The sequence below is a fragment of the Salarias fasciatus genome, chromosome 12 (assembly GCF_902148845.1).
Source record: "Salarias fasciatus chromosome 12, fSalaFa1.1, whole genome shotgun sequence".
Lineage (NCBI taxonomy): Eukaryota > Metazoa > Chordata > Actinopteri > Blenniiformes > Blenniidae > Salarias > Salarias fasciatus.
Genome location: NC_043756.1, coordinates 32,669,824 through 32,690,542, shown reverse-complemented (window position 1 = coordinate 32,690,542; position 20,719 = coordinate 32,669,824). Strand labels below are relative to the sequence as shown.

Genomic DNA, 20,719 nt, shown 5'->3' with positions numbered 1-20,719 from the left:
GCCACACATTCAGATCCGCGGCGCGGCGGCTGTCCACAGTCACCAGCTGTTGTTGATGTACGTGCACACGCCCCCTCCTCTGCTCTCAGCGGAGTCCTTCGTCCTGTCCTGCCGATGGAGGACGTAGCCGTCCAGCTTGATGGCCGCGTCCGGTACCGATGAGTTGAGGCAGGATTCCGTGATCAGAGTAACGCAGCTGTCCTCGACGGTGTGGTGAACGGCAGCCTGCAGCCTCAGTTCGTCCATCTGCTGGCGAGGGAGCGTGCGCTGAGGGAGCGTGCACGAGGGAGCGTGCGCTGAGGGAGCGTGCGCTGAGGGAGCGTGCACGAGGGAGCGTGCGCGAGGGAGCGTGCACGAGGGAGCGTGCGCTGAGGGAGCGTGCGCTGAGGGAGCGTGCTCGAGGGAGCGTGCGCTGAGGGAGCATGCGCTGAGGGAGCATGCGCTGAGGGAGCGTGCACGACGGAGCGTGCGCTGAGGGAGCGTGCGCTGAGGGAGCATGCGCTGAGGGAGCGTGCACGAGGGAGCGTGCACTGAGGGAGCGTGCGCTGAGGGAGCGTGCGCGAGGGAGCGTGCGCTGAGGGAGCGTGCGCGAGGGAGCGTGCGCTGAGGGAGCGGGAACGACGGAGCGTGCGCTGTGGGAGCGTGCACGAGGGAGCGTGCGCTGAGGGAGCGTGCGCTGAGGGAGCGTGCACGAGGGAGCGTGCGCTGAGGGAGCGTGCGCTGAGGGAGCGTGCGCGAGGGAGCGTGCGCTGAGGGAGCGTGCGCTGAGGGAGCGTGCGCTGAGGGAGCGTGCGCGAGGGAGCGTGCGCTGAGGGAGCGTGCGCGAGGGAGCGTGCGCTGAGGGAGCGTGCACGAGGGAGCGTGCGCTGAGGGAGCGTGCGCTGGAGAGACAGACGCTCGTGGTTTGTACGGCTGCTTCCGTAGCCGCGTCAGCTCTCCGGCCCTGCAGCCTCGCTTCCGCCATCGCTCTCTCGCCGCCGACGCCGCCTCTCCGTCGCCACGGCGATCCACGGACACCCGGGAGTTCTTGCTATGTCCGTCGGGATGTGGTGTGAATCAGTGACATCAACAGTAGCACTCTGTACGTCCTCCTGTCCTGTCCTGTCCCGAGGACTCCTCCTGTCCCGTCCCGAGGACTCCTCCTGTCCCGTCCCGAGGACTCCTCCTGTCCCGTCCCGAGGACTCCTCCTGTCCCGTCCCGAGGACTCCTCCTGTCCCGTCCCGTCCCGAGGACTGCTCCTGTCCCGTCCCGAGGACTCCTCCTGTCTCCTCCTGTCCCGTCCCGAGGACTCCTCCTGTCCTGTCCCGAGGACTCCTCCTGTCCTGTCCCGAGGACTCCTCCTGTCCCGTCCCGTCCCGAGGACTGCTCCTGTCCCGTCCCGAGGACTCGTCCTGTCCTGTCCCGAGGACTCCTCCTGTCCTGTCCTGAGGACTCCTCCTGTCTCCTCCTGTCCCATCCCGAGGACTCGTCCTGTCCCGTCCCGAGGACTCCTCCTGACTCCTCCTGTCCCGTCCTGAGGACTCGTCCTGTCCCGTCCCGAGGACTCCTCCTGTCTCCTCCTGTCCCGTCCCGAGGACTCGTCCTGTCCCGTCCCGAGGACTCCTCCTGTCTCCTCCTGTCCCGTCCCGAGGACTCCTCCTGTCTCCTCCCGTCCCGTCCCGAGGACTCCTCCTGTCTCCTCCCGTCCCGTCCCGAGGACTCCTCCTGTCTCCTCCCGTCCCGTCCCGAGGACTCCTCCTGTCTCCTCCTGTCCCGTCCCGAGGACTCGTCCTGTCCCGTCCCGAGGACTCCTGTCTGCTACAGAAGGTTTTCAGATCATCTATCAGTCCGTTAACGACGCACCGACTGGGAGAGCAGCGAGCCGCCATGACACCCAGGACACTCAGCCAATAGAAGCACCGCCCACTGGACAGAGGACGGAGGACGCTCAGAGCAGGACGGAGGACGCTCAGAGCAGGACAGAGGACGCTCAGAGCAGGACAGAGGACGGGGGACACTCAGAGCAGGACGGAAGACGGGGGACACTCAGAGCAGGACGGAGGACGGAGGACGCTCAGAGCAGGACGGAGGATGGGGGACACTCAGAGCAGGACGGAGGATGGAGGACGCTCAGAGCAGGACGGAGGACGGAGGACGCTCAGAGCAGGACGGAGGACGGAGGACGCTCAGAGCAGGACGGAGGATGGGGGACACTCAGAGCAGGCATGCTGGACACACTGGCTGTATATTAGAAGTGGACGCAGCAGTGGTCTTGTTCACTGTTGGACGACAGAACATCTGTCCCTCTGTCCTCCGTCCGTCTCAGTGGACAGCAGTGACCTTTAGCTTTGTTGACGCCGAGGACCGGTTCTGGACCTCGGGAGGATCCGGCACCCGGACAGAACTCCGTCCTGGGGGGGGGGGGTGGCGCTCCTGGCCCTGTCCTTCATCGGGGGGCTCCTGGGTGACGGGGGTGCTGCGGCATCCCCGGACCCCCCTCTCCCCCCGCTCTCATGCACACACACGTAGGGCTCTGGGAGGCGGGCTTATCAGGTTGGGTGTGGTGGAGGGTGGAGGGTGGAGGGTGGAGGGGGGTGGAGGGGGCCGTCTAAGTGGCCCCAATCACTGCACGCTTCGGTGGCTCGCCTCTCAGTCTTAATTGCACTTAGTCATCTAACACGACCAAATACATACAAACACACACGTCGGGGGGTCTTGGCGCGCTGTGTCGGGGGGGGGGCTGTTCAGGTGGATGAGACTGCTCGTTTGGCCTCACTCGCGGCACGGTGTGGTTACTGCCCCTCAATTTTAATCGCAAACAACATATACTCCATCAACACTCACGAGACGGGGGGGGGGGGGGGGGGGGAGGGAGGGCAATGGGGTCTTCTGCGCCCCCGTTTCCAGATTCCTTCTGGTGGGGGGTGGGGGGTGGGGGGGGCTGTTGTTTTCCCCACAGGCCGGGGGTTTGGAGCGGCTGTGGTTTGGGGGGCTGCTGGCTCAGGGGGGTGCATACCTGTCTGCGGTGGAGGGGTTTGGGGGTGGGGGCGGCGGTTGTGGGTGGCGGGGGGTTCTGGATGTGGGGTTCGGTGTTCCCTTGCCTTCCGGGGGGGTCTCCCACAGGATGTGACAGTTGGATGACGCGGGAATGTGAGTGTGTTTGGGGTAGGATGGACTGTGTGTGTGTGTGTGTGTGTGTGTGTGTGTGTGTGTGTGTGTGTGTGTGCGCGCGCGCGCGTGCGTGTGCGAGCTTGTTAGCGTGTGCGTGAGAGGGTGTGAGTGTGTTGGAATGTGAGTGTGTGTGTGTGTGTGCGTTTGGTTTGGGGATGAGTGGTTGTGTGTGTGCGTGTGTGCATGTGTGTGTGTCAGTATGAGTGAGTGGGTATGAGTGTTGGGTTGGGGCGGGGGGGGGTGAGGCGGTAGAGGACAGGGGGTGGGAGGGGTGGGCCGGGCGGTGGACGGGGGGGTGGGTTCCGGGTGGGGGTCGTGGGGTGGGGGGTGGGGTGGGGGTGGGGTGGGGGTGGGGGGGGGGTGATGCCCTGATTCTCGGGGTGCGTGGCCGGAGCGCTGGGGGGGGTACTGGCCCGGGGTGGGTAGCCGCCCGTGTGGGCCGGTTCTCCCGGATGGGTCATAGCCCTTCGCCTGGGTGGGGGGTTGGCTCCTGGGCTCTTGGGCCTTGGGCTCTCGGCCCTGCCGGCTCCTGCCGGTCGTGGCTCCGCGGGGCCCGGGCCCCGGGGCCGCCGGGTCCCCGGCCGGGGCTTTCCTCTGCCCCGTTTCTGGACCGGAGCGGGGGCGTCTGCCTGGGGGGGCGGCTCGGATCCGGGCTCTGTGATGTCCGCCGGCTGTCTGGGCTCTGAGGGCCTCTCTGGCCTGCTTCTGGCCTTCTCAGAGGTCAGAGGTCATATATGCATGATCACTATCACCATCACTGTCACCATCATATTCACATGATCACGCTGATCTTTAATCACTCTTCACATACTGGGTTACCTTGTCTTCTTGTGGTGGTTAGACTAATGGTGATCTGTAGCAGACCTCTCTTGATGCACGCCCCGAGTTTACTACTAGTTACTACTAGTTACTACTAGTTACTACTAGTTACTACTAGCTATATTCAAAAAAAAAAAAAAAAAAGGGTTTGTGGTGTCCTTGCATTTCCTTCCTCCCCTACACCTCCTTTTATTTTTGTGGCCTGGTCTGTTCACTAATATGGTTCGGAAAAAAAGAAGAAGAAAAAAAAAAAAAGTATGTATGGTTCTGTAATTTTCTGTGTTGGTTGTCGGCTCTGTTTTGGTGTTGTCTAGATTGGGGGTTTGGGATTGTTCTAGGTTGCGTGTGGTGCGTCGACAACACTGTTTTGTATTGTGACTTTGTACATAGGTTGTGCCCCCCCCCCCTCCCCCCCCTTCCGTTCTCCCTCTCTTTATCTTGCTCTCTTTCTGTCCCTGCTCTCTGAGCGTCTCCGTCCCGGTCCTGTCCTCAGCCATGCCGGATGCCAGCTTTAAATAAAGGCAGCAGCAGGAGGAGACTCAGTCTCGTCCTGCTGCTAATATCAAAATCTGTTCGGACAGTAAAAGGCTACAATCATACAATATTGCACGCCCCAGCTGCCGAACAGGACAAGGGAAAAAAAAAAAAAAAAAAAAAGAACTCCGTCCTGGTGTCTCACCTGCGGCTGAGACGGTGGTGAGCATCGTGTCCGTGGACGATCAGCTGGTCGAGGACCTTCAGGGGCGAGACGAGGGCGTGGTCCTCCTCCGGCTCCTCCCCCGGCTCCTGCGGGAGCATCAACCGTCAGCGGACCCTTCAGAGTCTCCTGGACAGTCGTCCTCAGCCAGCGCTACCTCGGTCTTCGTCCTGAAGAGCGCGGCGTCCCGCCGCAGAGCGAGGGACAGCAGCGGCTCGTACGGAGGGGCGGGGCCACAGTCCCCCTCCGCTCTGGGAGGAAGGAGGACAGTGGGAGCGAAGGTGAGGGCGGAGCCTGAAGAGGTGGCGGGGAATGGGCGGGTCCAAGAGGGCTGAGGGGGCGGAGCCTCATGTGGCGGCAGCTCTGCAGACAGGAAACAGGACGTAAACAAACGGCTAGAGGCACGACAAACCTGTCTGCTGATTGGCTCACCGGCTGGACTGCTGATGACATCATCCAGGGCTCCTAACTCCTGCTCTCTGATTGGCTGAAAGGCTGAAGGCCCATCCTGCTCTCTGATTGGCTGAAAGGCTGAAGGCCCATCCTGCTCTCTGATTGGCTGAAAGGCTGAAGACCCATCCTGCTCTCTGATTGGCTGCAGCTTGGTCAGTGGGGATGTGATGGAGCCCTGTGCCTGGCTGCTGTCCTCAGTGGGAGGAGTCACACCTGCGCACACACACACACACACACACACACACACACACACACACACACACACACACACACACACACAGTGTCAGTGTGAAGAAGGCAGACACACCAACGCACAAGCACACACAGCTGAGGTCACCTGACAAGGGGGGGGGTCGTGGTCAGTGGGTGGGCGGAGCCTGCAGGGTCAGGGGGAGGAGTTTCCAGCCCACAGTGGGAGGAAGGGCTCCAACTGATATCAGCCTGAACACACACACACACACACACACACACACAGTGGATGAAAGCTGGTCAGACTGGGAATCAGGTCTTCGTTCCTCAGTTCAGCATCGAACTGCTTCACAGCTCTGGCGTCCGCACAGCCCCGCTGCCTGCTGGGAAGGTCTCCACAGAACCACGTCTTCACTGATCTCCTGCGAACTCAGTCCGGAACAATCCCACATCCTGGAGCGAACAGACACACTTTCCAAGATGGCAAAACAAAGAAGAATCTCAGAAGAACTTATAACATAACTCATTCATTCAACGAAATGACTGAGTGAACGCTCCTGGAATCACCTGGAACCCCGTCAGCTACGATATGATTCAAACCACATTTAACCTGGATCAGGTCCACTCTGCCTCCCTCAGGAACCGGTTCTCTGAAGACCTCTCCCTCAGCGGCACCACAGACCTTCAGTCACAGGTATGGACCAGTACACGGCTCAGACAGGACCGAGGACCTCAGGGTCCACCACACAGGGCGGAGGACGTCCACTGCCCCGGCGGTCTCCCAGGTGACCCTCTACCTGCAGGCCGGGCTGCTCACAGTCCAGACATCCAGGAAGGGGATCTGAGAAGACCTGCAGTACCAGACGCCTTGGCCCCCCGATAGTCCCAGGTTCCTGCTGGGTCTTCACTGGGGGGAGAAATCCAGCCGAGCTGATGGGGGGGGCTCTCTCATCCCCGTTCTGTCATGGGTCCCCTGTCGGGGCGGGCGGGGCCGCGACCGGAGGACCATCCCCCACAGCCCCCCTTAACTCTAACAACCCCCCCACGACCCACAGGGCTGTTGGGGGCGGGGCCACTTTAATGTGGTGCGGCACCACCTTGTGGTAAGGTGGGCGGGGCTTGGTGTCCACCTGGATGTGGGCGGGGCTTGGTGTCTACCTGGGTGTGGGCGGGGCTTGGTGTCGTTACCTGGATGTGGGCGGGGCTTGGTGTCGTTACCTGGATATGGGCGGGGCTTGGTGTCGTTACCTGGATGTGGGCGGGGCTTGGTGTCGTTACCTGGATGTGGGCGGGGCTTGGTGTCGTTACCTGGATGTGGGCGGGGCTTGGTGTCTACCTGGGTGTGGGCGGGGCTTGGTGTCGTTACCTGGATGTGGGCGGGGCTTGGTGTCTACCTGGATATGGGCGGGGCTTGGTGTCGTTACCTGGATGTGGGCGGGGCTTGGTGTCTACCTGGGTGTGGGCGGGGCTTGGTGTCGTTACCTGGATGGGGGTGGAGGTCTGCAGACTGCAGAGGACGTGCTGCTGAGGACCAGGTCTGGGGGAGGACAACGCGTCCTCCTCGCAGGACGACTCCAGCGGGTCCAGGGAAACCCGCGAGCACTCCAGGACGATGTCGTGGACCTCGAAGCAGCGCCACCTGGAGGCAGAGCAGGGACAACACGCTGCTGTCAGGAGGGCTGGATTCACGACCAACAGAGGAACGCCAGACTGGAACGCCGCAGTGGAACGTCGGCGTTGTTTCCTGAACAGGTTCCGCTGACGCCTCTCGCTGCTCGTTCCGTCAGTCGAGACGTTCTGCCTGATTGTTCTAGTGGGTTCTTCACACCCTGACCTCCATCCATCCATCTGCAACCGCTGATCCAGGACCAGGTCTCAGGGGCAGCACTCTAAGTGGAGACGCTCAGACTTCCTCTCCCCAGACCTCCTGTCCCTAGACCTCCTGTCCTCAGACCTCCTGTCCCCAGACCTCCTGTCCCCAGACTCTTCCTGGAGGATCCCGAGGTGTTCCCAGTCCAGCCCAGAGACATAGTCTCTCCAGGGTGTCCTGGTCTTCCCCGGAGTCTCCTCCCAGTGGGACATGTCCGGAACTCGTCCCCAGGGAGGCGTCCAGGAGGTTCCGTCCTAAAGAGGAGCTGATCCTCCTCACGGCTCCTCTCCATGTGGAGGAGCAGCGGCTCTACTCCCAGCTCCTCCCCCTGGTGACGTAGCTCCTCCCCCTGCTGACGTAGCTCCTCCCCCTGTCTCTAAGGAAGTCCAGCCCCCCTACAGAGGAAGCTCATTTCAGCCTCTTGTCTCTGGACCTGGTCCTGGGTTCTGGCCCGGATCAGGACCAGAGGTGAGGGGGAACGTGGACTGACGGTGAATCCAGAGCTTCTTTCAGCTCCTTCTTCACCACGACGACCCAAACACTGCTCCACCTCCTGACAGCCCCTTTAGACCTGTTTAGACCTCTTTAGACCTCTTCAGTTTCTCAAGCTGTGGTTGGTGGTCCATATCTGTGGTGGACTCACCTGGACGGGTCTAGCTCGTAGTCCTGGGTTCCTGTGACCAGTTCTGGGTGAACCCGGACGTGCTGCAGCATCGGCTGTGAGACAAACAGGAAACACCTGGATCAAGAGACGGAACCAGGTACTGGTCTGTATTGGTGTGAGGTGGACTCTATCGGTCTGTATTGGTGCCAGGTGTCTCTGCTGGTCTGAAGGGGTCTGAAAGCCCCCCCCCCCCCCCCAGTCTGAGGTGGACTCTACTGGTCTGTATTGGTGCCAGGTGTGTCTGCTGGTCTGAGGGGGTCTGAAAGCCCCCCCCCCCCCCCCCCCCAGTCTGAGGTGGACTCTACTGGTCTGTATTGGTGCCAGGTGTGTCTGCTGGTCTGAGGGGGTCTGAGAACCCCCCCTCCCGGTCTGTACTGACCTTCACCACCTCCTGGAAGGTGTCCAGGTTCTCCTTCATGCTGTAGTGCAGTCTGAGGTAGGACATGAAGTTACAGGGGAACATCCCGTACAGTCGGTGGAACAGAGAGTACACCGCCGCATGCAGATGGACCAGCTGGACCGCCGGAACCTGACCTGATCAGGAGAACCCATCAAAACGCTGCGCTGCCCCCCGTGCCGTGGCAAACCGCTCACCCACCAGGGTTCCTGTAGGTCCAGGACGCGAGGCGTCCGAAGACATCGAAGAAGTCGTAGATGTGCTGTTTTCCGGCCTGAGGGATCATGGGTAAGAGGGTGATCAGGACCAGGACCCCGGTGATCAGGACCACAACGTCACTGTCCGTCTGAGCAAACAAAGAAATCAATTACAACAATTAGTTACATCTTGACTCGACAACCGATCACAACAACACAACAAGAATATCAACCAGAGGTCGACCGCTAGTGGATTTTTAAAGGCCGATATAATAACGATAGTTTGGAGCAGGAAAAGCCGATAGCCGATTAATCGGCCGATAGCCCAGCCGCCCCCCGCCCCCCCCCCCCCCCCCCCCCCCCCCCCATCCATCCCCATCCCACGGAAAAAAATTCAACACTGTTGGAAATTAACACTCTCTGACTTTATTAGCACTGCTGAACACTATCCAAATGTATAAAGTTGCAAAGAAAACATAAAAATCAATATATTTAATTGAAACTTATGAGTATTCAATATCTATTAAAACTGACATGGATAATTTTGTTACACTTTAATATGGGGGGGACTTCACATTTTGTGAGTGATGATACTGTACGCCATAAAAAATAACACTAGTTAAACAAGGCATCTGGAGTGAAGGATCTGAACTGTGATTTTCTCATCCTCCCATAAGCCGTAACCTTTATCCTCAACTTATATCCGATATATTCTAAACCAGGGGTCTGCAACTAAACTTCACAGAGGTCCGGTCAGGGATATTTTGTTAAAGCAAAGGTCCGGAACATCATGATGTCTGACTGAATCAGTGTGATATATGCTGCTGTAACCTGGTAGTTCTATGAGCGTCTGCATGTCATCAACAGCTGACTATCAAATCAAATGAATCCACGCCCTCCTTGACAACCTCCCATCACTAAATGGTTTTTTGTGGTTCCCCAAAATCCAAGCAACTCTGAGGGAACATTCATTTGCACGTTGCTGGGCAGTGAGTGACTGTCAGGGTCCTGGTGGACTGATCATCCTGGGCTCCAGGCCCGACGGGGGGGGGGGGGGCAATCCAGCACCCCAGTCACGGATCCCAACGCAGCATGCAGGCACCGCGCCGCTCCCCGCCTCCCCGACCCAAGGCTGGTCCATGCTTCACATGTACGCATTTCCACTTTGGAGTGTCCCCTTTGGAGTGTCCCCTTTGGAGTGTCCGCTTTGGAGTGTCCCCTTTGGAGTGTCCCCTTTGGAGTGTCCGCGCTCCACCGAGGCGGACGTGCGTTCTCCCATAGTTCTCCCAGACTACATTTTGAGCTCAGCTGTGCAGCGTTCAATAGGAACGCTGACCCACGCATCCTCGAAGCTTTTCCGGCTCTGCAGACTGTTTATCTGCTCCTTCATTACAGATTAATTAGAGAAAATGAAGCACATACATTGTCAGTACATCATCATTAAGTATTGAAGTTTATTTAGCCTTTTTTCCTGTTTCTGAATCGCGGGGCGGCGCCGGAGCGATTAGTTACTTTCACTTCTGTCTGCAGACCTTCTCCTCCTCCAGACAGAGTCTCTCTCTCTTTCCACCAGTTTTTCCCTCTTCCGGTGTCTTTAAGTGGAGCCATCAGGCTGGAGCTCCGTCTACTTTCACTTTACCGTCATGTTTGGTTTGCTGTGGCGCTCTGGCGCAGGCGCACACCGCCACGAGCTGCGCGCAACGCGGTCTCAAAATCTGGCTGCTGCGCGGACGTCCGCGGATCGGTCCGCGGGACCCCAGCGGACAGGAATTCATGACGATTTTTACGTCACGCGGACCAACGCGCACCCACGCGGACATGTGAAGCCTGGACGGGCACCGCATGCAGGCTCCGTGCCGCACCGTTCTGCGCGCCGCCGCACCGATCCGCACGCCGCTCCGCTCAATAAGTCCTGGTCCGTATTGGATGGCGTCTGGGTCCGGATCCGGCCCTGCTCTAAACAGTTGTGTTCTTTATCACTACTCAAGAATGGTTTGTTTTTTTTAATTCGGCTACCTTTTTTGAAAGAATAAATTCGGAATTCATTTCCAAATACAGCCTATTAGTCCATGAGCCCAAAATTGACCCATCGCAATAAATCGGGTGGGCAATTTCTAGTTTGTTTTTTTGAGTTGCTCCACATCCCTAGTTTATGGTTTGGCATGGTAACCATTGCAGACTGGCAGCTTAGTGGTGGTTATCATGCTGTTAATCTATGGACCCCTGTTGCAGAAATACCTGAATTTCGTATGGTGCTTGTTTGCTTTTCGGGGACTTGTGGACTACCTGTTGACTACCCTTCCCCCCTAAATCATTCAGATTTATTCCCAAGACATCAAAGAACTGAAAAAAAATAGTTTTATTTGTTTTCCAGATAAAATTTGAGACTTTTATAGCCTTCTTTAAAAAAATATTTATAGGCGGAAATAGGATTTTTATTTTTCTCTTGTATATATTTTCTCAGCAGAGTAATTGGGTAATACTTACATCATTTCAGACACTGGATTTGAATTCTGACAGGTCTTACCTTTCATGTGGTACCCAACTTATGCCTGTAGCCCTCATAGTTTTGGAAATACACACATTTATATGTTCACATGCACAACTAGATTTAATGGCTTCTGACATTTCCAAGCTGTCACTCAACTCTCAAGCAGCTGCCACTCAGGTAAGAAGGAATTTCTGTTTCCCATATAAACTATCCAAACTACATTAATCAAACACAGCTCGTGATAAAAAAAAAATATTAGGGGGTGTGTTATGTTGTGATATGACTTTTGATTGATGATTATGCTTATGGATGAAGTGGTGTCACTGAGGGAACGCTACTACAGTGTTAGCTAGCTGTGAGGGTAGTGCGAGATACAGATCTTTTCTCTAGAAGCTGAGACAGTGCTGAATTTGGTGAACTGAAACCATACAAACAATGAAACCACTCTCACAATACTGTACCATTAATGTTATGGGAGAAATTCAATAAAAGTAATGGTGATGATCAGGTTGATACTTGTGTTATCAAATGCTAGCTAGCAAGCTAGTTAGCCAGGTAGTTGATCTACATGATCAACTGAAGCTGTCTCAAAACCATATAATGTTAATCTAATTAGGTCTTTAAAAAGCATTTTATCTCAATGTTTCAGAAACATGATGACCTAGAAAAGCCATGGCCACTAAGTCCAGTGAAAGTGATGAAAAAGGTAAAGAATGTGCTATTCATTGCACTACTGACAGCTCCCAACTGGTGCACCCACAGACTTGGACTCGTGGAAGACTTCGGTTAACGCAGCAGAGATCAGGGGACATGCCAGCCTGATAGAGCTTGCAAAATCAGCGCCTAACGGGGAGTGGCCTCAGATTTGGTACCACCGAAAATGCAGGAGTTCACAATGAAGAAACAGTTAGATGCACATGTCTCAAAGTTGCAAAGTGAAGGAAGCTCAGCCAAAAGGAAGCGTGTTACACCAACCAGCTCAAGGGTTTTAGAGGAGAAATGCATCTTCTGTGAAAGAAACAGCAAATATATCAAGGGTCAGAAAACCCGTGAGAGCCTGGTCAAGTGCTGTGAGCTACGGGCAGACAGCAGGATCCGAGAATCCGCTATCAAGAGGCTGACGATCGAATGTTGGCAATCACCAGCAGGGAGCTTGTCGCAGCAGAGGGACATTATCACAGATCCTGGTATCGTGCATACACCCGTGAAGAGCCGGCTCTCGGCAGTGGAGTTGCTGATGATGCTGATCTGTACAAAGCTGCAGAAACACAGGCCGTCCAGGAACTTGTCATGTACATAAGAACTCAAGCTCTCCCTTGCCAAGACATAGTGCCCATGGAAGGCCTCGGGAAGCGATTTGAAGAACTGATGTTCTGTCATGGAGCCAGTCAAGTAACCAGATCATCCATGAACAATCTTCGTCACCATGTGGAAAAAGAACTGGCACAATCTATTCACATCTGCCCTGATGACAGTGAAAAACTTCTACTGTGCACCAACAGGTTCTCCAAGAGTGACCTTGTGAAGAGAACATATGCCCTGCAGACTGAGCTGGATGCTCTCAGAACTCAGTCAGTTGAAATGGTTGTTAAAGCTGCACTGCTCCTGCGGAATGAAATAAAACAGAATGAAACCAACCAAGAATGGCCTCCTGATGTGGAACAGGACAAAGATGTCTTCCCTCAATCAGTCAGCAAGTTTCTCCAAACACTGTTGACAGGCAAGCCAGCCGATCATCAGCCATCTGAAAAGGTTTAACAACTCACCAACTCCCGAGGCAGTGATCTGGTGTTTGCCGTCACTGGTGGTAAAACCAAACCACCAAAGCACATCCTTCTGCCTTTTGCAGTGAAATCTCTGACTGGGAATACTGAACTAATATGTATTCTTAATAGACTGGGCCATGGTGTTTCTTACACACAGGTTGAAGAAATGGACACTGCACTTTGCCTTCAGAAACAGGAGAGATCCCAGACAGGAGTGGCATTGCCAAGAAATATTTACCAAGGAGTCTTCACAACCCTTGCCTGGGACAACATAGAGCGGTTGGAGGAGACAGCCAGTGGTGCAGGCACATCACATCGAGTAAATGGCATTGCTGTGCAGCCCAGAATCATTGGACCAATGCTTCAATGTGAAAAGATGACCTGAAAAAGTCTAAGAAAAGGAGCATCTCGCCAGCACCAGTATTACTCCAGACATACAATGCTGGCCAAAGAGTTGGCCCTCCAGTTACTGTTAGCCTAGATGTGGATGCAGAGAAACAGGTCAAAAATTCCAGAGTCAAGAACTTGATCTGGCTGCTCACTCGAATGTGTAACTCAGAAGACCAAACCATTAGCAGCTGGACTGGGTTCTCACACGCAGCAGCATGCATGTGGAGCAGGATACTGTGAGTTGCTTACCCACAATCAACGCGCCAGCAACTGAGATGTCAACCGTCAATGAAATCCTAACTCAAACTCTGGAGATCATGAACACGCTTGGACTGGAGAAGATAGTTTGTTTGACCAAGCACTCTATGCCAAGGCAGCAGAAATCACATGGAAGCAAAAGAAGTTCCAAAACATAATACGAATAATGGGAACATTTCATACTATCTGCAACCTTTTAGCAGTCATGGGGAAGAGGTTTCAGGAAGCCGGCCTGCGTGATTTATGTGTGGAGTCCAGACTGATTGCAGAAGGATCGATCACAGCTGTGATGGAGGGACGCAAGTACAACCGTGCTGTCAGGCTTCACAAGGTCATGTATGAGGCGATCATGAGGGTAGCCTGGAAGGGATTTCTCCCTTGGATCGAAAATAACCACAGAGCAGAGATTCATCTTCTGGAAAAAGTCCTTGGAACCATCTCCACTTTCCACAGTGAAGTGTCACAGGCCTCCCTCTCAGTGCTCATAGATGACGCATCCTGTAATCACATCATCCAGTAGTTCCAAGAGTACATCAACTCCCTCAGAACTACTCATCCTTTGGCAGCTTTCTGGGTGTCTTACCTTGACATGGCTGAGCTCATGCTAGGCTTGCTCTGTGCAACAAGAGAGGGGGATTGGAAGCTGCACCTAGCAGCAGTCCGTGCCATGATACCATGGTGCTTTGCCTACGACAAGCTAAACTATGCACGTTTTCTGCCATATTATTATGCCACAATGTCACGTCTTCCCATTGACCATCCGGAGGTACACCAGAACTTTATGCAGGGTGGCTTCAGTGTCCAGCTTGGTAGCCAGAATCCTTTTGGCCGGATCCCTGTGGATCAAACGATCGAGGAAACGGTCAATCGAGATACCCAGACAGCAGGAGGGACAAAGGGCTTCAGCCCGAAACGGGCTGCTGTGGAAAGGTACTACCTCACATCTGAGTACCGCAGCATGCTCCTCAAACAGCTGAGAACAATGGTGGGATGCAGACAAAGTCCTGTCAGCCACCCTGATCTGCAGATAACCAGGATTTCCAGAGATGGAGCCGCTGTACAATCGATAGTGAAGCTTGATGAGAATGACTGGACGAACCCATTTGACCCAAATGCAACTGAGTTTGTCAACTTGTCAACAGGCACTGTCCCCCCTCCAGATATAGCAAAGAACCTTCTTGATGCCTGTAACATCGGCACAGAAGCACATGAGACATTCAAGCAAGATCGACTTGAAGGCCACAAGCCAAAGACCAAGTTCCATGACAAGATGACCAAGAAGAAACTTAAGACGTTTACTGACATCCAGAGGAAGTCTGCAAAGAATCCAAAAATGATTGTTTTGCAGGCTGACAGAAAGCTTTTTGGCCTCATGGTCCTGGCAGCAGAGAGCCGTCATCTCCAGATGGCAGATGTCCTCTCCACCCTCTAGGGCCATTGCCATGGTCACTCGCAAATGGAGACGGGACACTACGGAGGACGAGCAAATCGGTTCTGGCTAGACATCTGCAGAAGCAAGTCATGCCAGCAGAGACCATCCCTGCTCCGTCTGCAACCATCATTGATGGTATGGGTCTGATACAGAAGATTTGGGTCAATGAGCAAAAATTTTCTCAGCTCGCAGAGTCTGTCCTTACTCAGATACTGCACAAAGGAGCAAGCAACCAAAGGATTGATGTGGTATTCGATGTTTATCGAGAGGACTCAATAAAAAATGCTGAGAGAGAAAATCGGGCTGGCACCACAGGAGGCGCAGCATCACGATTCCATAATATTGCACCAGGCCACCGGATCCAGCAGTGGAGAAAGCTCCTCAGCAGCTCGGCTAACAAGGCAAACCTTATTAGATTTTTGGTGGCTGAGCTGAAGACGCTCAAGATGAGAGCAAAGCTGAACAACACGGTGCTATACATTGCCAGTGAGGAAAGCTGCTTGCATCTGACCAGGGATCAGTGCGTAGAGGTTGCACGTCTGCAATCAAATCAAGAGGAGGCGACACAAGAGTGATTTTGCATGCAGCCCATGCCGCAGAGAAAGGCTACAGCGCTGTCGTTATAACATCTGATGACACTGATGTGCTGGTGCTCTGCCTAGCATTTTCAAGAGTCCCTCCTGTCCCTTGTACCAGAAGTGTGGAACACAGAAACGAGTTCGGTATCTCGATATAAAAAACTGAGCCAGGGGCTGGGAGATGACGTGTGTGATGCTCTTGTTGGTATGCATGCTTTACTGGATGTGATACAGTGAGTGCATTCGCAGGCCGTGGGAAGCTTCGAGCTTTGAAGCTTGTCACAAAATCAGAGCAGTTCCAAAAATTATTCCTTGAGTTGGGAAAATCCTGGAATCTATCAATGGACCTGTTTGAGAGGCTGCAAGAATTCACATGAAACTGTACTCTGCACCGGCAACAACAAAGGACATCAATGCAGCACGCGCCCAACTTCTCTGTGCACGCCGTGGCGAGCTTGAATCTCGCCAGCTACCACCATGTGAGGACTGCCTCTTTCTGCATGCCATGCGCGCCAACTACTAGGCCTGCATCTGGAAAGGTAAGATATATCTGTAACATAGAGTATCCTATTGTGTAACATATCTGTAACAAAAGGCATGTGTAACTTCATCTACTGACCTCTGAAGTGAGTGTTGTCTTCCAGGAGCCACGTGCATGAACGCTACAGCTCATTGTTTTAGCAACAACCAGCTGCTTTAAGGCTGCAGAAAAAATCCTGGTTTGTCTTTGTGTCATCCAACAGATATTCAGGCATGTCACACAAAAATAGCATTAGTTACATCCATTTAAAACAATGAGCTGTACTGCGCAGGCATGTGTGCTGTGCAGAGGTCAGCTGATTAAGTTAAAGACACAAGACTTCAACTCAAATCCAACAGGTAGTCTACAACAACATCTGCAAGTCCCAAGCCCAGTTGAGCATGGCTGGGCCAGAAATAACGATGGTCAACTCATTCTGGAATGGATGCGAGGATCTCCAGCCCTGAGGCAGTGCTGCAGCTGCTGTCCTGCAACTGCAAGCTCCCTGAAAGCCAGTGCATGAGCAATGGCCTGAAATGCACAAACCTGTGCAAATTGCAGACATGTGACGATCAACCCCAAGAGGATGACCTTGACATGATCACAGATGCAGCCCTGACTGACTCTGATGCTGAGGACGGGTCTTGTGTAGGTGTCACAGTTTATTTGACCCCTGTGTTGTGTCTTTTTCTCCGATTGCATTCACCCAGCCCCATGCTCACCTGTGTTTCTCTTGCTCCTCAGAAATTCACCTGGATTCGCCCCTCCCTGTGACCCTGTCACCGATTACATGAGGGAATGCTTGATAGGTGTCAAAGTTTCAATAACGTACATTCTTTGTGTTTATATTCGTGATAAACTAACGTGGTTTCATATACTTCATCTTACCCTGGATTCTTCATCAAATCCATGCAAAATTCCACCTAATACAACATGCATAAAAAATGTGTGTATTTCCAAAACTATGAGGGCTACAGGCATAGGTTTGGTACCAGATGAAAGGTAAGACCTGTCAGAATTCAAATCCAGTGTCTAAAATGATGTAAGCATTTCCCAATTACTCTGCTGAGAAAATATATACAAGAGAAAAATAAAAATCCTATTTCCGCCTATAAATATTTTTTTAAAGAAGGCTATAAAAGTCTCAAATTTTATCTGGAAAACAAATAAAACTATTTTTTTCAGTTCTTTGATGTCTTGGGAATAAATCTGAATGATTTAGGGGGGAAGGGTAGTCAACAGGTAGTCCACAAGTCCCCGAAAAGCAAACAAGCACCATACGAAATTCAGGTATTTCTGCAACAGGGGTCCATAGATTAAAACTAGGGATGTGCGATACCACTTCTTTTCAGACCGATACCGAGTACGAGTACTTCATCTTCAGTACTCACCGATACTGATACTTGCATACCGATACTTTACAAACATAAAATTTAAAATAATGCAATGACAGATTATTTTTGAAAATGAATGTTATTTCTAATAAAAAGGCAGCCCAGCCACTACGTTTAAGTCCAAAATAATAGTCTGAAAAATAAAACAAACCACTCTGAGTTTACACTTATTTAAATGAAATGAAGTGCAAGATAAAACAATTTCTCTGAATTTTAAGTTTTGTTTAAATGAACTGAATTACAAGACGTAAACTAACAACTCTAAGTTCTACACTTTTTGAAATGAACTTATTTTAACGGTTTTTAAATGAAATGAAGTGCAAGATAAAACAGTTTTCTCTGAGTTTTACACTTTACATAAACTAAGGTGTTTAAATGTAGTAATTTTAATGATTTTTTAATGAACTAAAGTCAAAGACAGAACAGCCCCTGAGTTTAAAGAGCTGCTGGTGTTCTCTGTGCTGCTCTCGGATCTCTGCTCTTCAGTTTCTCGGTCTTCTGCAGAGTTTGCCGTCGAGTTTCTGCCGGAGTTTTCTTTTTTCCAGCTCAACAGCGTCAGACTCTCGTCCACAAGCTTCACCCTGAGGTGTTTCAACAAATTACTAGAGGGAAATGAACAACATCGCGCTCCTCCTTCAGCAATTTTAGCATTGCAGAGTTAGCATTCTGCAAAGCTCGGCTCGTTTTCACTGATATAACAGAATTTCCACCCCGGCGGTTCTGGTGAGACGAGCAGCCGTTCTGGATTCATCCTGTTGTCTCTGCTCTGGATGAGACTCATGGAGAATCAACCCGCTGCAGTGTCGCCCTGCGCCTGTCAGCTCCAGAGAGGAGCTTCTTCCTCCTTCCTGTTTGTCGGCAGCTTGCATCCCATTCGGCTGCACTACCGCCACCTGCTGGTGAGGAGGGCTCACTACGCGTGGGGGTTTCTTGCCGTGAGTATCGGCGGCTGGCATCGGGAGCCTTCACGAGTACCTGATACTTAGAAATAAGGCCAGTATCGGCCCGATCCCGATACCTGGTATCGGTACTCGCACATCTCTAATTAACAGCATGATAACCACCACTAAGCTACCAGTCTGCAATGGTTATCATGCCAAACCATAAACTAGGGATGTGGAGCAACTCAAAAAAAACAAAAACCCACCCGATTTATTGCAATCAGTGGTCTGGTCATGGACTATATGTGACCCACTGCAGGAACAGGAACGTTTCCAATAGCAAAGTCACTATAACCTCCATAATATCTGCGGGGAGAAATGGGGAGGGGGTGGGGGGGGGGGGGGGGGGTTACTGGTTTGTCTCAAACAGCGGCTAAAATTGCCAAATTTTAAGATTCATGGCAAACTAAGATGGACTGCCTTCACAGAGACGCTTTCCTTTAGCGTGTTTTCAACGAGCTGCTAGCTGTTAGCTTAACAAGCAGTGTGGTTGTGTAAAACTGGGCTGTGGAAACGTGGCTGTTATGCTAACATATGATGCAAGTTATGCTTGTTGAACAGGTGGAACTTATTTCCTCCACAAAGGAGGTTAAGATGTTGGCTTTCAACTTGTGAAGGTTTTAATACACTTACAGTGATGCTAATGGTGTCTCCACCTCTCTCTCTCTCTCTCTCTCTCTCTCTCTCTGTGTTCAGAGCACCCCCCCTCGCGCTGCCGAAAAAGAAAAAAAAAAAAAAACAGCCATCGGCCACTATCAGGCCATTTGCCGTTAATTACGATAGTTTGTAAAACGTCCTATCAGGCCGATTGATCGGCCAAACCGATGAATCGGTCGACCTCTAATATTAACACCGAGATAACCAATCACAACACCACAACAAGAATCACAACACTGTGACAACCAATCACAACACCACAACAAGAATCACAACACTGTGACAACCAATCACAACACCACAACAAGAATCACATAGGCCTGTGCGGTATACCGGTTTGTACCGAATACCGGTTTTCATTTTCATTATGAGTTTTTCATATACTGTAATACCGGTGAACAGCCCAAACAACGTCCGGAACGTGCGCGGCTGTAAAGTGTTTCAGCAGGGACCCATTTCACTGCTGCACACCGACAACACAGCGTGCTGTTGGCTGCTGGCGAGAGCTCACAGTGAAGCACGCCGTTTACCCAGAGGAACTGATAGCAGGAGGAGGAGCCACGGCTGTGGTTTGGAGGTTCTTCGGCTTTAAAAGGTCGGACGTGGATCAAACAACCATCTTTTGCAAATGCTGTGGAGCAGAAGCGGTTAGCCGGCGGTGCTAACACTAGCAATTAGCTTCACCACCTGAGCCGAAGACACGTTGTAGAGCACCAGGAATGTCATAAACTAAGATCCACAGCCTCCACATCCACAGCTCAGCCTGCAGCAGCAGCCAGACGTCCACTCAAGACGCGTTAAAGGGACTGACTATGAGGAAAAAGAAAACAAGCGGCGGGTCGAGATAACGATCGCAATCACACAATCTGGACATGAAAAAAACATGATCCAGTCCTCATGACAGTGAAATGGGCCTTTTAAAGCCGATCAGCTGCAGCCATTATTTTATTATTAGAAGAAAATGTGTAACAACACTCTGCATGGAAGAAAATACCGTCAAATACCGTGAAACCGGTATCAATTTGTGATATGAAATTTTTGCCATATCGCCCGCCCTAGAATCACAACACCGAGACAACCAATCACAACACCGAGACAACCAATCACAACACCGAGACAACCAATCACAACACCGAGACAACCAATCACAACACCGAGACAACCAATCAATCAGCAGATGTTAGCGGGTGTTAGTATTAGCCTGAGCTACCTTGAGGCAGCGCAGCAGCGCTGGCAGCAGTGGCGAGCGGCAGACCAGGTGAACCCACGGCGGCTGTTTCTGGACCAGGTGGCTCAGCAGGGTCAGAACCGACAGTCTGGATCCAGTTCTGGCCAGAATCTCATTCAGCTTCTCCAGCAGAGGCTGAGGAGGTGGGGTCAAAATGTCACATGACCACAGCACAACGCTTAACAACACCTCGACGACGGCTAGCTCACTTTATGGTGGCGCTCCCTGATGGAGGAGAGGAGGAGCACTGCCTGATGGGACGAGGTGTCCAGGTAGTGTTCCACCAGAGACTGGAGAACACTGCCTCCTCTGTCTGGGAGGACACACTGCAAGTCAGTACACATACAAAGACACAGATACAAACACAAACACAAACACAAACACCGCCAAGTAATTTCACCTGAATTCAGCTGTTGGTCAACTGCTGCTCTCACTAGCTCCGCCTCCTGCAGATCTGAACTGTCCAATGAGAGCAGGAGCTCAGGGATACTCGCCTGCTCCCGAGACATCCTGCAACACAGAGTTAACCTGAGGAACCCAACACCTTCAACCAGGTCAACGGATCACAGCAGCAGGTTAGCTGGAATGCTAAGGTGTGAGCATAACAGTTACCAGCTGAAAGTGATA

General features: G+C 52.7%; 1 protein-coding gene across 1 annotated transcript in view; it reads right to left on the bottom strand.

Annotated features, from left to right (window-relative positions):
* Positions 1 to 20,719, bottom strand: part of LOC115398276 (hamartin-like) — a 37,767-nt gene that overhangs the window by 16,447 nt on the left and 601 nt on the right. The window contains exons 2-12 of the mRNA XM_030104959.1: positions 20,493 to 20,602; positions 20,302 to 20,405; positions 20,075 to 20,227; positions 8,442 to 8,586; positions 8,223 to 8,377; positions 7,823 to 7,896; positions 6,792 to 6,948; positions 5,458 to 5,561; positions 5,100 to 5,341; positions 4,825 to 5,030; positions 4,650 to 4,756 (exon numbers count right to left, since the gene is read on the bottom strand). Of these exons, the coding sequence (XP_029960819.1) occupies positions 4,650 to 4,756; positions 4,825 to 5,030; positions 5,100 to 5,341; positions 5,458 to 5,561; positions 6,792 to 6,948; positions 7,823 to 7,896; positions 8,223 to 8,377; positions 8,442 to 8,586; positions 20,075 to 20,227; positions 20,302 to 20,405; positions 20,493 to 20,601 (1,556 nt within the window). The 5' untranslated portion in view covers position 20,602. The remainder of the gene's footprint in view (positions 1 to 4,649; positions 4,757 to 4,824; positions 5,031 to 5,099; positions 5,342 to 5,457; positions 5,562 to 6,791; positions 6,949 to 7,822; positions 7,897 to 8,222; positions 8,378 to 8,441; positions 8,587 to 20,074; positions 20,228 to 20,301; positions 20,406 to 20,492; positions 20,603 to 20,719) is intronic.